Below are 15,018 nucleotides of genomic sequence, written 5' to 3'. Positions count from 1 at the left end.
TAAGTAGACTAATTGTATTATAAAACAAAGCTGAGCTCTTTCTATCGCATCCAGCAGTGTATAAGGGCAGAGTACCAGAAAGACAGCAGGGCCAGGAGAACGAGAAAACACACACACACACACAGCAAGTACAACAATGATTAATTACATTTTTTATATTTCGATTTCTGAATCATCGCTGGCTTGGATCCCCTCTGGCATCATCTAGGCATTTCAAATGGATGTTTTTCATTGTCAGCATCAGGAATGATGGACACGCATGGCTGCCAGGGATCTGTAAACTTTGGGAGTGACATTATGTTGGTTACACTTAAGCAAATTTAACTAAGGGCATAATTCCTCGCCACAAGGCACTTATCATGCACTGAAGACAGTTGCTCATTTAGCTGAAAACACTCTCAGACCCACCGAGTCATTTTTGGCCATCTCTCCTGGTGGCTTCAGCCAGTTGACTCACCAGTTGGCAAACCTCTTCACCTGCAGAACCATCAGCTGCTACAGTGTAATAATTGGATGGACAACAGGCTGCATTATTTATATGTTAGCCTTTCTTTTCCACTCCAGGAAGAGGTAAACGTGATCGATTTCCTCAAACAGCCAACAATGACAAGCAATTTGAAAAACGTACGTTTGACAGCGAAGCTGCGGTGCGTTCCAGAGAAACCTGATAGGGTTTTTCCAGGAAACAACATGTGCCAAAGCTGAAGCTATCAAATTACCCATTAAATGTGTTATATATTGGCTTCTTTGAAAATGAATGTAAGGTTTTCCAGGTTTAGTAGCTTCAAAGCTTAATTACTTTAATTGACACCTTGATGTTGGAGATTTGTGTAATTCACATATATTTAAAATAGCACATGGTTTCAAACAAACAGGGGCTATTTTCCATCATTTCCTAGGTTGGTAGGTAGGAAGGTGGTGTGCAAAGGGAGACTGTCAACAGCTATAAATCACTCTAAAGGCATTAAACACGTGGATTCTCCAGCTGCATCAATTGTGATCCAATTTTTGGAGATTATCAAATGAAAGCAACTAGCAATATTAACATTTACTTCATATTGTCAATTACTCATAAAAACATCAGCCGTCAGTGTCCCAGTTAACCTGTATATGTGTTTATATGAAGAACTGCAGCCAATCTAACATCTACCAGTTGTATTCTAACCATGTAAAGGTGTGCGTGTGCGTGTGCGTGTGTGTGTGCGTGTGTGTGTGTGTGTGTTGTATGTGGAAGTTGTTACAGAAGGTACACACACAGGGAACTAGCCTCCCTTTTAACAGAAGCTGACATTCAAGAATCCACACCACCTGTACAAGATAGAAAGATTAACACATATTAGGACCGGTTTATCTGTACATAGATGGAGGCTACACCCCATCACAAATGTAGAGACCTACTAATTACAAGAATGCACCATATAACAAGGATGTTTTTGCAACATTTTTGCTTATGTGAGGCGTTGTCCCCATTTTGTTGTGTTGTTTATGGGGGAGCAATTTCATCAATCACAGATTGTACCTGTACTACAGTAAATCACCTGCAGCTGTGCTGACAGCTGCTGTCCATCCCACATGTCGCGTGTGTTTGTACATACAGGCACGTTTGTGAGGAGAAAAAAGTAGTTACTGTTGCTTTCCTGCTGTTGTTTGCTTAAGCATGTGCAGAGGTTTACAAACTGTCAACACAAGCATGGGCTGTGTCTGTTTATGTTTTGATCCAATGGTGCACTATATACACACTTCTACCAATTTACTCTTTCTTTCTTTGAGCATTTAAAAGGTGGAGGTTAGGTCCAAATTCTGAAAATGTTTTAGTATTTTTGCAGAGTTGCCATTCAGTTTATACTGTGATGTAGGCAATGTAGCTACAGTTAGCCACATGAGCTAATGTTCACCAATGCATTGCTGTCTGTATTCTTAAAACATCAAACAGTACTCTCATTGAGCCTTGTCTTGCTAGCTACTTGACAGTTTTTGATGGAATAATATGAAAGTTGACGTGTGCCTGCTACTGATAATGCATTAAACATCCACTACCCTGAATCGTTTTTTGGAAGAGCTGGGAAATTGTGCAGTTTAAATAGACCGCCAGATTGAAATTGTGTGCTCGGTTAGTGATTATGGAGTGAGGCATGTCGTCTGTATAGCAGTGCAGCTCGAGTTGACTGCCTGACCTAGCTCGCAGGCTTCACTCCATTAGTTTTACTTTTAGATGAGTAAGTGTCAGTAATGTAACAATACTTCTACTTGAGTATATATTTCTGTTACTCTTTCCATCACTTGGTCTCCATCTCACCTTAGTCTTCTCTTTGGTAGTGTGGAGATTACCGTAAAACCTTAAAATGGGGGTTAACACAAGTTATATACTTTTTAAGAGATTCAAATCCACGTTTCAGAATAAGATACAATTTAGCATTTTGAAAAATTAAATGAGGCAGTGCTATAATTTGTTGATGTTTTGTAGTATTTTCTACCGCTGGAATGTATAATTTGCTTCACATAGTTCACATGCAGTCTGGAACCAGGCTGTGGATTTTTTTTGGTTAATCTGTTCGAATGGAGCCTGTTCAGCTGGACCGCATTCCAGTAAGTAACAGAGAAAGTACATTGTTCGGTTGTTTCACTCACATTTCAAATGTCGGAGTCTCTGTGTTTGTTTATTTGTGTAGTTTGTGAGGGACACTCAGAATGAGACCAAACAGTATTTAACAAGTTCTGTCATTACGTTCTTGTATGAGTGATCAGAAAATGGAGTCTGTCCATCCTCTTGCTTGTGATACCACTCCAATGTGCTGTACTGTTCAACAACAAAAAAACACTCATTGAAGCACTAATTGCGGGTTTCCCATTCTGTGCCAATCCTACAGCTTTGAGCCCAGTGAATTCTGGCTAATCACAAGTGCAATTTTGATTTCTTCCACTGTTTTTTTGACCCAAACGCAGACTGACTCACACACACAGTTATGTGCCCAAACTCATAACATTACTTTGTTCTCCCTTCTGTTACATTTGAATGACTGTAAGCTAAATAAACTAATAGCAAAAGCAAATCTTTTTAATACTTCTGTTCAAGAGCACAGTGTTTCATTATGCCATGTGATTGCATTTCAGAGAAAATCTCATTTCTCACAATGACTGATTTCATAAGAAACTGGAAGTCCAGCCCTTCCTGTTTCCAAAACAGCATGTATCACTTATGCACTTAATTTTCAAGTCAACAGATGCCTTTCAGTGATAAAAAAGGATAACAGAAAACTCCAGGCATCCAATAGCTTTAATATTACAAGGATCATTTTTATTTTAAATTCCACATTAAGTTTAAAAATAGAAGTTGAAATTCAAAGCCACAAGCTAATGTTGGATTTTACTGAGTGGATTATCTTTATCTTATTTGGTGTGAATGACCTGAACTCACTTTCACATATTGAACCTTCTTGATGATGGTAACCAATGCTGAAAATGTTTGATATGAGCAACCAGGAGCTCTATTTATAAAAAAAATATACTGTATATATACTCTGTCACTTAGGAAGATGGAGTGTTGTATCTTGCCAACAACTGCACTGTAGTTGCTTCTCCATAACTAAAAGATAAGTCTTCAGCCCACCAGAACTTGGCACAGCCTTTATGTTTCCAAACTTATGCGGTGGAGTATTGCTTCAAACATATAACAGACAATCATTATGCAAACATCCCATTCATTTTCTAATGCAGTGTTTTTAGAACTATTTCATTGCAAGTGTGTTGCTGTCTTCTTTAAACAGACCATGGGACTAAAAGCTGTACGGTGAAAAACCAGAGAGCAGAAACTACAGACTTTAGTGTGTGTGTGTGTGTGTGTGTGTGTGTGTGTGTGTGTGTGTGTGATACAAAAAAATTCAGTTTGTCCCAAGTTGGCAATTTAAATAATTTAATGTCATTCAAATCACTAACAGTTTAACAAGCACTTCAACACTGCAACAAACTTTGTACTCAAATGGTGATAATTAACAATAAATAAAACATTGTTTAACTTTTAAGTTAAATGAACTCCTAAGAATACCTAAGAATACATTCAAACAACATGCTTTAGAAAGCAGGAACAAGGCATATTCTCAGGGTACACAGAGTTTTAACATCCTACCATGCAAGGTGAAACATTCTATCTCTATGGTAATTCCACTCAAATAGTTTATTACATAAAATCACAACTCTTGACACTGCAGTGCTGTAAGAATTTGGTTTAGACTAAGAGGATGGCCGATAGTCATAGGAATTAAATTTGACGTCACCGGCCGTAAATGGGAACTTCTTGGTGCAGAACTTTGGTTTGGTTTCCACACAAAAAATATATTTATCCTAGAAAGTAAAATAAAAAACAAAAAATAAAGTACTTTTACTTTTTGTTTTAAAACGATAAATCTCACAGGTATTGAATATAGGCACAAAATATTATCCACAGGCAGCTTAAATCTAAAATGATCAGTATCAGTTTTTAAAACCCCATATTGATCAAATTTAAAAAATAAAAGTGTCTCAGAAGGCCTCTTCCAGAACTAAGTGGCCTGCTGCAACCCTTTACTCTGGATGACATATCACTATTGAGTCCTGTGTCTGCTATGGATTTGTTGGCTTCTTAAGTGCTGTCATTAGGTAATTGGTCAACTCTTATTGCGACAGCTTATTCTGTGTCAGTGACAATTAAAAGCTACAACTAAATTATCGCTCTCTCTCTCTCTCTCTCTCTCTCTCCCAGACGCACACACACACACACACACGCGCGCGCACACACACACACACACACACACACACACACACACACACAAAAAATCGAGTGTGGCTGTTGCATCTTACATCCTCTATCTTTATCTGCACAGGAAACACCTCTGCAAAGAAGGCCAAAGGAGGTCCGCTGCCTGGTTTGCTTACGCAGCTCCACCGTCAGCGCGGGCGTCAGTCACCCCATTGATTCATTCATTGTCAAAAGTGGTCAGTTCGCCTACGTACATGGACTTATCGTCCAGTGCAAACACACACTACAGGGTCATTATCATTAAGGCTGGTCTTGTTTCGTCCACGGGTGAAGTGCTCTGTGGGGGGATCCTCCTGTGATGGGACTAAGGCACAGTTTGCTTCTGGATCTAGTGATGCCGCTGATGTGTGAGGCCTCTGTATGTGTCCGTGTGGCGCGCAGGTCGACCCTCCTTCCTTCTTTGTTGTCAGTCCTTCCTCCTGAAGGAGCTCAAACATTCCAGTTATGGATTTTATGTCCTTTGTCTCTCCCCAGTGAGCACGCCTTCATCCCTTCGTGGCGTCAGCGGCGAGGTTTTCCAGGAGAGTTCTATAAATGTCCGAGCGGAGGAACCGTGGATACGAGTCTCTTTCCATTAGCCCGTAAACTATCTTCTGAGCATCGTCAAAGCAGTGCATGGTGGGAGTCTTGACGTTCCTTTTGATCTGCTCTCGGGTGTGATAGTCAATGTTGATCTGAAATGAGGCAGATGGATAGGAATGAGGGGATTTGAGCCAAGAGTGAGGATCTGAGATTCAACATTTGAGCAGGCACTTTTTCCCTTTTTGACACTCACACACTAATCTGATACAGCAGTATAAAGATGTAAGTATATGTATGAGGGACAGAGTGTCTGTGTCTGAATGTAAAAAAGTTGAATTTACCTCTTTAGGAGATTCTGCTTTGATGAACTGCTCATAAATCTTCTTGGCTCTTGAGGACATTCTGAATGAAGACTTGATCTTCTTGTAATCCTCACAGGTGAGCCAGAACTCAATATTCTCATCGCTGTATTCAGATTTGAGAAAGTTGCGAAAAGTAGCCAGTCCATCTGAGGAAAAGAGGAAACAGGCCAAGCATGAAGCACAGATAACACCCTCTTTCAGCTTTACTTAAAAAAACAATTATCCTCTTTAAAGTCTCATTCCAACAAACATAATTTACTGTTCTAGCAGTATTCTTATCTCGGGGGAAAAGCAACCTACATTTAGACTCGAGAAGCCTTTCCAGTGACTGTGACCATTGTTGGGTATCTTCTAAACTTAGCCTGCTGGGAGAGAATGCAAGTTAGATTACTCAACCAGAATCAAATTTGGGTAAAATAACGCAGGGGTGAATCGCAAGGGCTACAAAGACACAGAAGCAGTCTAATTTATAAAGCAAAGCAGATGTGCTTATCAAATTCATACAAAAATGTCAAACCATGGGATATGTTGGCGTGCGTGTGTGCTGTGCCAAAGCAAACATGGTGTCTCTAGTTCATTTGAATCCTTTCATGATGCCATAGATGGAAATGATAAGAGCAGGCTGGCTATTTTAAAACTGAAATGTATGCAAAACACTCCATAAGTCTCCTTACCTCTCTGAGCTTGATGAGTGTGAGAACATGCACTGGAGTCGGCACATAAAGTTCTTTCCACTGTGTAGAGATAAGAAATACATGAGTATATCCCTGATGGATTTACTGCTGTTAAATTAGCTTCAAGTGAATCGGTCAAAGCATGTTGGGCATGTTAGTAATTAGAAAAGAGAGCATGTGGTGTAGTAAAGCTAGATGACATTATTAACTCAAACTATTTTCAGGAGATACCATGAAGCATCCATAATATTCCTATGTGTGCTCTTGTGTCTGATAGGTTTGTCGTGAGAATTGATCTTAAAATCAAACAGATAACATTCACTAAGAAAGATTTTTCACCAAGCAGCATATTTACTGGAAACCCTGGCTTAGCGTTAAAGTAAAGGTTTCACTCACATGTTCTTGTTTCTCTTCCTGTCATCTCTGTCCATGATGAAGTGCTGTGTGTTGAGTGGTTCGACGATTAGGCTGGGCATTGTTTTGTTAAGTCCACACTCTCAGGCTCTCGGTCCTGGTCATGCTGTGGCTGAGAGACACTTAGGAGGGTTCCCCCTGCAATGAGGCTTTTTATACCAAGGTTTCCTGTTGCTACGGACCGGGGCTGCTGGGATACATCAGCAGCTCAGCCCAGACTGAAGAGGAAGCACCCCTTCCTCCTCCTTCTCCTGTTCCTCCTCTCCTCCTACCTCACTGTTAGAAACAACACATACTCACACTGTGCTGCATGCATGCGTCCCCTCTCTTAATGTCTTACTCCCTATTATGTCTCTCTGCTTCCTTTCTTTTTCTCTTTTCCTTCTGCTGTTGCAAATCCTTTCCTCCTCCTAACTGGATGAGCAAAATAATCAGCACTCTCTGTGGCTGAAAGCATGCTGTGTTCACGTTATTTTTATTCTGAGAGCACATATGCAAATTACAGTAACAGTGGCTGTGATAGGCAAATCATGACCTTTGCGAGCTGTATGTTTTGGTAGTTTGGAAAGTTAGGCCTGCTTCAGACAAATGGTAGGATTGTTCTTCTGTCTCGTGTTGATTTTTGTCTTTGTAAGGAAACAGTTATTTACTTCAACATTTATTGATTCCACAAAGGGAAATTCAAAAATGTGGCGTAAATTCATGCAACATGAAACTGCAGCCATACGTGAGAAAGAGGAAACAGCAAATCTATTGCAACAGAGAGGCTCTGCAAGGCGACAGGAAGTTGTCAGAATGTCATATCATGACCACTCTTTTGTCTCAACCACAAAGTTATTACTTTATTGTTAAAATTTGCTCAAACTGAAATCCTTATATGGAGGGTAACATATGCAAGTATGCGTGTTCAGTTTTTTTCAAATGCCAAAGTTTAGAAGTTAGTTAGTTAGTTTTGTGGCTTGGGAGGACATTTTGCAAACTTTCACATTCTCTGAGTGTAAGGTTTTTATATTATCGACACTAGGGTGTTAATAAAAAAATAAAAAAAATTGTGGATTTTATAAATATATTATTATACACCCTTAAGACTCATTTCTGTAAAACTAACTCACCTCAATTTGAAGAAATTGTGACATAAATGGGATGGCCGACAAGGTCAACTACTACAATAATGAACATGGATCCCAATGCCAATGTCAACACTGACTCATACACATTTGATGGACTACAGCCTTTTATATTTGAGCCTGTTAGATGTTTAAGGGACTGGGAGCAGACAGGGGTGAAGAGAAATAACCGAGTTTGGGCCAGAAATCGAGTTGTGGTGTGAGAACTTGTACTGAGCTGGACAGTTTCTTGGCAAGTGACTAGAGTTAGCTGAAATTAGCATTAGTAGCACTGACCCTTGACATTTTATGTTTCCTTCAAATCTGCCCTAAGACATATTTTGTCTGGCGTTGAAGTAGAGGCTGCCACAGATGATTGGAAGTGAAGAACCAGCTGTGGGAATTAATAGGCTTCAGCATCCGATCCTGAACTTCTATCTTATCTTAAAGGCGGGGGCAGATGTGAGAAACGTCCACATTTTGATAACGGCACACACTTTTCAGATAGTCTCTCCTCGAATGCATTCTTGGTGTTGCACTTGGTAGGACACACAAAAAGTGTTGTGTGAAGAATTAAAAAAGAAAAATGAAAGAGAAATTTAAACCCAGACGACTTTCACACCTCCGCACACCGAGCCAATCGATGCATTAAGTGGGTGTGAATGTCAGATTGTCCTTTTCAAGTTAAAGAAATAGTTGGAAGCAGTCCCCAAAATTCTGACACCGGAAATTGAACAAGCACTTCAGCTGAAGCATACTGACACACAATAATTTTGCATAAAGTCACTACATAAAAAAGCAGCAGTAAAATTTTGTCTTCTCACAACTCAAAATTGACTCTACAGATAGTGCCGTTATTTTGCCTCCTCCAGTTAGTAGATAATGACAGAGAACTGCGGCTGTGCTGATGAAGTGCTGCTCTCACTGCAGGGCCAATAAAGGTATCATGTTGAGGATTAAGGTTAAGGCTTGGGGCTAGGTGTTGAATCTAGGCAGCAAAAGGTCCTAAGTGTAGTAATACAGCTATAAATCCTCACATGGGAAACACCAGGGCTAAAGCTTTAACCCATGGCCTTCTGACTGTGTTGCGACAGTTACGCTGATAACTACTGAGCCAACATGGCCCCCACCAAATCAACCATTTTAGTCCAAAAGCAATTGCGTTAGAAACTCTTGCGCCGGTTGCAAAATGTCAATGTCAAAAAATCTTGGTAGTTTATTTGACTTGATCTGCTAGGGGCCCTGTACTGAACTGATAATCCAAGACTGCGCTGTTGACCTTTTGTTTCCTTCTATTAAAGAGTACCACAGCATACATGCATCCAATAGAGGTACAGTCACTTGGGGTAAAAATCATGTGTTTAATCTGCTATAAGTTTAGAAGGAAAGACTTCAAATCCCTGCAAATGTAACTACTTCTAGCCAAAGCTTAGAGTGGAGTGAGGAGAACAGAATCACACCATCTGCCTCTCACTTCACATTGGGCAGATGGGTTTCTGCAAATTTTACTGCGAGAAGCATCATTCTGCTCATTCTTGGCCACTTAACAGATCAATTTATTTTAATTTTTTCCAAATAAATGTCAAAGTCAATAAAAGCAGCTTTATAGGCTCACAAAGCAATCGTGTAGATAGACAAAAAAAGACAAGAATGGTGTCACTGTCTTGCTGTCATGTGTAATATTTGGTATTGTGAATAAATCTGAACATTTACCGCCAGAGGTGTGCAGGTCCTGTGCAAATGTAACATGTAAGTGTCACGCTCAGCCAGTTTCATGGTAGTGGTCATAGAAAACCACAAGGATTTAAGATCTATTACACTTGATCTAAATTATAGAAAGATAAAATACTTTGTTCAGTCTATTGCAGTAAAGATGACGTCTGATTCAAACATATTGCTTTTTTATATCCTCAAAGAGCTTCTTAAATTGACAAACCAAGAAGAGTAAATGCAATCCAACCTCACCTCTGTTATGTTTAATTTCCCTACCAATATAAGTTACAATAGGTTTAGAGAAGAGGGCAGATTCTGGCAGAAAACTGAACGAGAAGGAAAAGAAAAAAGGATTCAGAAGGTAATTAAAAATATTTCACAGGAGTTTTGTGATATGTTTTTAGTCTATTGCCTGTCACTCCTGCTCACCATCTGATGCCCCAGGCCATTCTGTTAAAATCAGTCCTTTGGCTTGGCTTCACTGATGCTGCTCTTCATCTTTTGCCCAAACACGGTTATAAGTACTGAGGCATTACGAACAGTCACCAAACACTGTGAACTGAAAGCTGTCCCTTTATATTTTATTGGGTTACTATATGGAGGAACAGCAGTATAGAAAACACCATGCAATACATGAGCCTGTAGTATCCAGATCTGGTAGCGAAGTTCCCCAAGTGTGACTGTCTTGACTAACACCGTGCCATCGACAGTACTCACTTCCTTTTCACTACCATGGTAACTGTGCTGGGTTGTGAGAAAACAGTGACAGATTGTGTGTGAAGAATAGTGAGCCATGTGATGTGAGACCTCTGTCATGTATCAGGAACAGCCCCTGACATCCCAGAGTACGCAGAGTTACTGACGTTTGACATTGAAATAACTGTGGGGCTCGGCATAATAAAAGCTCACATAGCTGTTTATTGTGATTCCTGCAAATAGTTCTAGCATGCACTCTTAAAAATGTGCATTTACATGTGACTGTTTTGCAACATTAAATGCCTGGATTACACTTTTCAATCAACATCATTTTGTTAAAAAAAAACAACTTTATCCTACAATACTCGCTCTTGCAATACAGTATCTGCCCATAGCAACTAAAATATTAAAATAAAAATTGAAAAAGCAAACTTGACTTGAGGTACAAGACTGAAGCAAAACCACATTCTCTCACTAATCTTAACCAAGGTCTGTTTGTCTGTCTGCCTATATCTCACCACACAATTCAGGATGCAGACCTCAGTCCCTGAGATTCACAAAAGATGTTTTTCATTGCCAGGAATTTCTGAATGAGTGAAGTTTTGGGAACATTAAGAAGAGATGGCAATGGGATGGCGCTAAAAAAGATTAGGATTTCCACCTCTTTCACATCCATTTTCTTTTATCTCTTCACCAGAGCAGGTTCAATAAATATTTTGAATTGCAGTATGTGGTGCTTACTTGTGCTCAAAATATCACTTATATTCCAATTTCACCAAATTCTGGAGTGATGCAGGGGAGTGTGTCATGGGCACAAAATGAGAATAAATGGTCTAAAGTACAATTTAAGCTTCCCTTATATTTCATTTTTGCAACATGCCATTCATTACGCCTGGATAGACTGCTTAGAGGTAAAAAAGCAAGCTTCCAAAGTTAGAACAAGATAGGGCAAGGTAACAACAATCCATACCATACATCAATCTTTATTTAGGTGAAATATAAAAAGCGTATTCTCCACTTTTCACATTTTTATTTGAATGTAAAGCCTCTACGTAAAGCAGTTGTGTATTCTCTGCCATCATTGTCTGTGGGTGATGAGATTATTCCCCTAACAAGGCAGCACATTCAGGCTGATCTGTTACGCATCAGGTTGTCTGATGACTCCAGTGTTGTCGTTTAAGCCCCTGAGTTATTATTAGCTGCCTCAGTACTCCTTTTTAAGGCACAATTTTTAGGAATAAGGCCATTTACAGAACCGAGCGGGATCAAGGGTTACCAAGGGGTTACTTTTTTCCAGTTTGGTAAACCCTATTGCTGGTGTGTGGAGTCATCTCTGCACCTAATTAGAGGATATATCAGACATGTGACCAAAAACAGAATCTCCTTGCTGGGTGAGTGGTGGAAACTTCTCTTTTTTTGTTTTTTTTGACCCATCCCCACGCCTTCAGTGAGACACTCAGTCAGATAAATATGAACTCAAAATATGACTATATGGAAATAGTCGGAAAATTAAGAATAGTCATAGACTATGAGTCGAAACTACCACAATCATATGCTCAAATATATCCATGTAAGTTAGTCAAGAACTTTGCATTTATTGCCCATTTATTAAAACTAGGTCATTTCATTCTGCATGTCAGAAACAATTTATCATTCCTCATTATTTATCATACTGTACACTCACTATCTTAACTTACAAAGACTTTCAGTTAACATTTATAGCATTTCAAACAACTCCAAACTCTGCACAATCAAAGTACATCACATACCAACAGCATTCTTTCTCCCCTACATTCATCTCTTTCCACTCACATTACTTTTCTCTCACGGTGTTCATCAAATTGCCCACAACATTTCATCAAGACATCATCTCCACCTCTCATACAGCGTGAAAGCAGCAGCATTGATGCAGTGTTTTGATGACCTTGTTTCTCAGCTAAATGTACCAAAGAGTCTTGGATTTGTGCTTGAGACTCAGGTAGGCATCTGACTGCAGGAATCTGGGGCAAGAGTCTCTCTCCATCAGCATGTAAACATGTTTCTGGGCCTCTTCAAAGCAGGAGAGGCTCGGCTCCTCCAGAGACTTCTTAATCTTCTCTCTAATGTGGTGGTCAACATTGATCTGGAGAGGAAACAAAGAGAAAGCATGCTGTAAATTGTGTAGAATACAGCGGAATTCACAGCAAATATATTATTCACACAATCACTCATTGTTTCAGTTTGCTTGGTCATTTGTGTACCAAGGAATTAGGAGCTCGAAATTTGTGGCTTTTCCTTCCAGAAAACTGCACTGTACCACAAGAGTGAACTAGAAAACATAACCCTTAATACACATAGAATGACTGACACCCTATAACAATGCTTATATTAACCTATTGCTTTTCGTAAACTGTAGAAAAATCTTAACTCAAGGTTTATTTACTAACGTTTTTTCTAGAGCTTTCAACCTTCCTTAGAAAATTTATGTGTTTAAAAGCTTTGAAAAAGCTGGTACAATTTGTTAAGAAGTGTTTCCAAAGTCAAGAATTAGCTTTCACGCACATATATTTTTGAGCCCTAGTGTTTCGTCAAAATTGGCTTCACGTCCTCACTGTTTGGGGTCCAGAGTATAACACAGCAGCATGTGTAACAATTGCTTTTTCCACTTCTTCTGACCTCATGAAAAAAACAATGAATAGGAAAGTGTTGAAGTAGTAATAAAAAATTCCCTTTGCCACAAACTGGACATCTGGTGATGTTACTTCTGATGTTACTTATGTTTCGGGTCAGTCTTAGACCTCTGTATTAGACCTCTGAACAAACTGTAACAAAACTCCCCTAACATAAATCCTTATTTGAGATCTCATGGGAGGGGAGCGCTGCATAAAAATGACTGTCAGCACCAATCACAGATATAGAGCTTATGAACATCCATTGTCTTTAACCCCCCAACAGCTAGGGTCTCTAAGGCCTCAACCAGAGCAGTACCTTTGATCATGTATGCATCATACACATATACTGCAGAAAAAGTATAAAATGCCAACAAGAAATTCATTGTAAAAATGGCACATTTTTGTTTAGCTTAATTTGTGCATTTTTAGTCACAGTCACTGGATGGGACCTTTAAAGTCACACTCACTGACCCTGTGTGTGTTTTGTTCAATTAGCATAGCATAATGTACAAAATATTCAGGTATCCTTTTAATATGCCTGAAAAAAAAACCCCAAAAAAACTTACAGCACAAAAGAGCTCTTAAATATGAAGTTACTTATCACCTTAGTTGCTTGAAATTGTTGAAATGTAAATGGATTTGATATATTCAAGGGATTTATATTTGAAAATTAGATTTCCCACAAGATTCAGGTTTGAAAATGCTATTGAACCCCACTCATCTTCACCTTAGTGCACCAACACTGAAGACTATACAGCACACAGCTCTATAAGCAGTGGAAGTTGTGACATTTAATAGTCATCCATATTACTTCATCAATGTTGAGAATCCTTTACTCATTCTTTTTGCTGATAATGAGGTACCATCTATTGTGCTGACACAATAATGCTTTACCCTGTTCTGTAATATCAGTTACGGGATGGTGTATAATTTTCTACTGTCTATTGGCTATTCATCCAGCTCTGTCTCTTTCCACGAGGAATCATCAACCCTGACAAACTCACCTCTCTGCAGGCTGTAGGCTGGATAAACTCCTGGTAGATCTCCCCAGCTTTCCAGCGAAGGTCATCCGGTGAGGTGGTCGACTTGTAGTCTTCACATGCGAGCCAGAACTCAATGTTTTCTTCACTGAACTCAGACTCCAGGAATGAGTGGAATGCTGCTAAATATTCTGTGGGAAAGATTTCAAAGTAATTATTCGTTGTTCAAATCTTATTATTTTAATTTTAATAATAAAGATATTATTTTCATTTAATTTGTGGTATTTTACTATCTGCAAATAAGCACCCAATTGTTTAAAAAAGGAACCGTTCCTACTTTTATCCTGTAGCAACTTTTCCAGAGTTGGGTGGAGTTTAGTCGGCCAACTGTAATAAAGAGACGTATTTGAGTATTCTTTTTCACCATAATGAACAGTGAGAGATTGAGATATCTATAATACTGGAACATACACTACCTGAGTTTTGAAGGATGTGTGTCATCATTTATTTTTTGTACCATGAGGCACTGGATGTCCTTCTTATGCCTTTTTCGATTAAGAACAATATCAATTCTGTAAAACAAATAGTTTACATGTTTTGCTACTTAATAATAATCAATGTAAAATAAGAAAAAGTAAGCCTGTTCACCTTACTGAAATCATTACGTAATATCATTAGTCTCTCTGGCTTACCTCCTTGGTCGCTTCACATTTTGCATCAGATCCTTTATTTCGTAGAAACGAATCTTTGAAAACAAAAGTTTTGGCATTTTAACATTCCTGGTTTTGTCCTCTGAGGAGTTACAATAGTCTGTAGTGGTGTCTGTAAACAGTATTCCCTCCAGCACTCGCCCTTAACATAGCAGGAAAGGTGTAATACCTATGACGCCTAGGACCTGCTGGTACAGGCATCTAAATGCCATTTGGATAAGCATACAGACTCAGCTACTGTTGTAGCTGACTCACAGCTGTAAAATTCCAGTGGAATAGGATTTGTGTGTTACTGTAAGATGTATATGGAGTTATAGATAGACTTAATGAGCAAAATTCTCATACTGTTAATCAATGGTGGTCTGACAATGATATAATCTGGGACAAAAGTAATGTGT

The 15,018-nt window shown here is 39.1% G+C and overlaps 2 protein-coding genes across 3 annotated transcripts; both read right to left on the bottom strand.

Moving 5' to 3' along the window:
• Positions 1 to 3,893: 3,893 nt before the first annotated feature.
• LOC127350688 (regulator of G-protein signaling 21) lies at positions 3,894 to 7,171 on the bottom strand. Of its 2 annotated transcripts, none has more exons than XM_051377519.1 (5): positions 6,747 to 7,171; positions 6,351 to 6,410; positions 5,977 to 6,038; positions 5,656 to 5,822; positions 3,894 to 5,466 (listed from the first exon to the last, which is right to left on the bottom strand). In XM_051377519.1, exons 1-5 carry the CDS (start codon positions 6,824 to 6,826, stop codon positions 5,278 to 5,280), a joined length of 558 nt encoding a protein of 185 aa, XP_051233479.1. In that variant the 5' UTR covers positions 6,827 to 7,171; the 3' UTR covers positions 3,894 to 5,277. The 2 variants fall into 2 exon arrangements, with proteins under 2 accessions (XP_051233479.1, XP_051233478.1); XM_051377518.1 differs by having other exon boundaries at positions 5,977 to 6,041; positions 6,747 to 7,159.
• A 4,679-nt stretch (positions 7,172 to 11,850) lies between these two features.
• si:ch211-117l17.6 (regulator of G-protein signaling 21) lies at positions 11,851 to 14,818 on the bottom strand. Its single transcript, XM_051377513.1, has 5 exons — positions 14,603 to 14,818; positions 14,387 to 14,482; positions 14,248 to 14,297; positions 13,935 to 14,101; positions 11,851 to 12,401 (listed from the first exon to the last, which is right to left on the bottom strand). The coding sequence occupies exons 1-5, from the start codon at positions 14,677 to 14,679 to the stop codon at positions 12,216 to 12,218; spliced, it is 576 nt and encodes a 191-aa protein (XP_051233473.1). The 5' UTR covers positions 14,680 to 14,818; the 3' UTR covers positions 11,851 to 12,215.
• Between the last annotated feature and the right edge of the window lie 200 nt (positions 14,819 to 15,018).

The sequence above is a fragment of the Dicentrarchus labrax genome, unplaced genomic scaffold, assembly GCF_905237075.1.
Source record: "Dicentrarchus labrax unplaced genomic scaffold, dlabrax2021, whole genome shotgun sequence".
Taxonomy (NCBI): domain Eukaryota; kingdom Metazoa; phylum Chordata; class Actinopteri; family Moronidae; genus Dicentrarchus; species Dicentrarchus labrax.
This window is presented reverse-complemented; position numbering and strand designations above follow the sequence as displayed.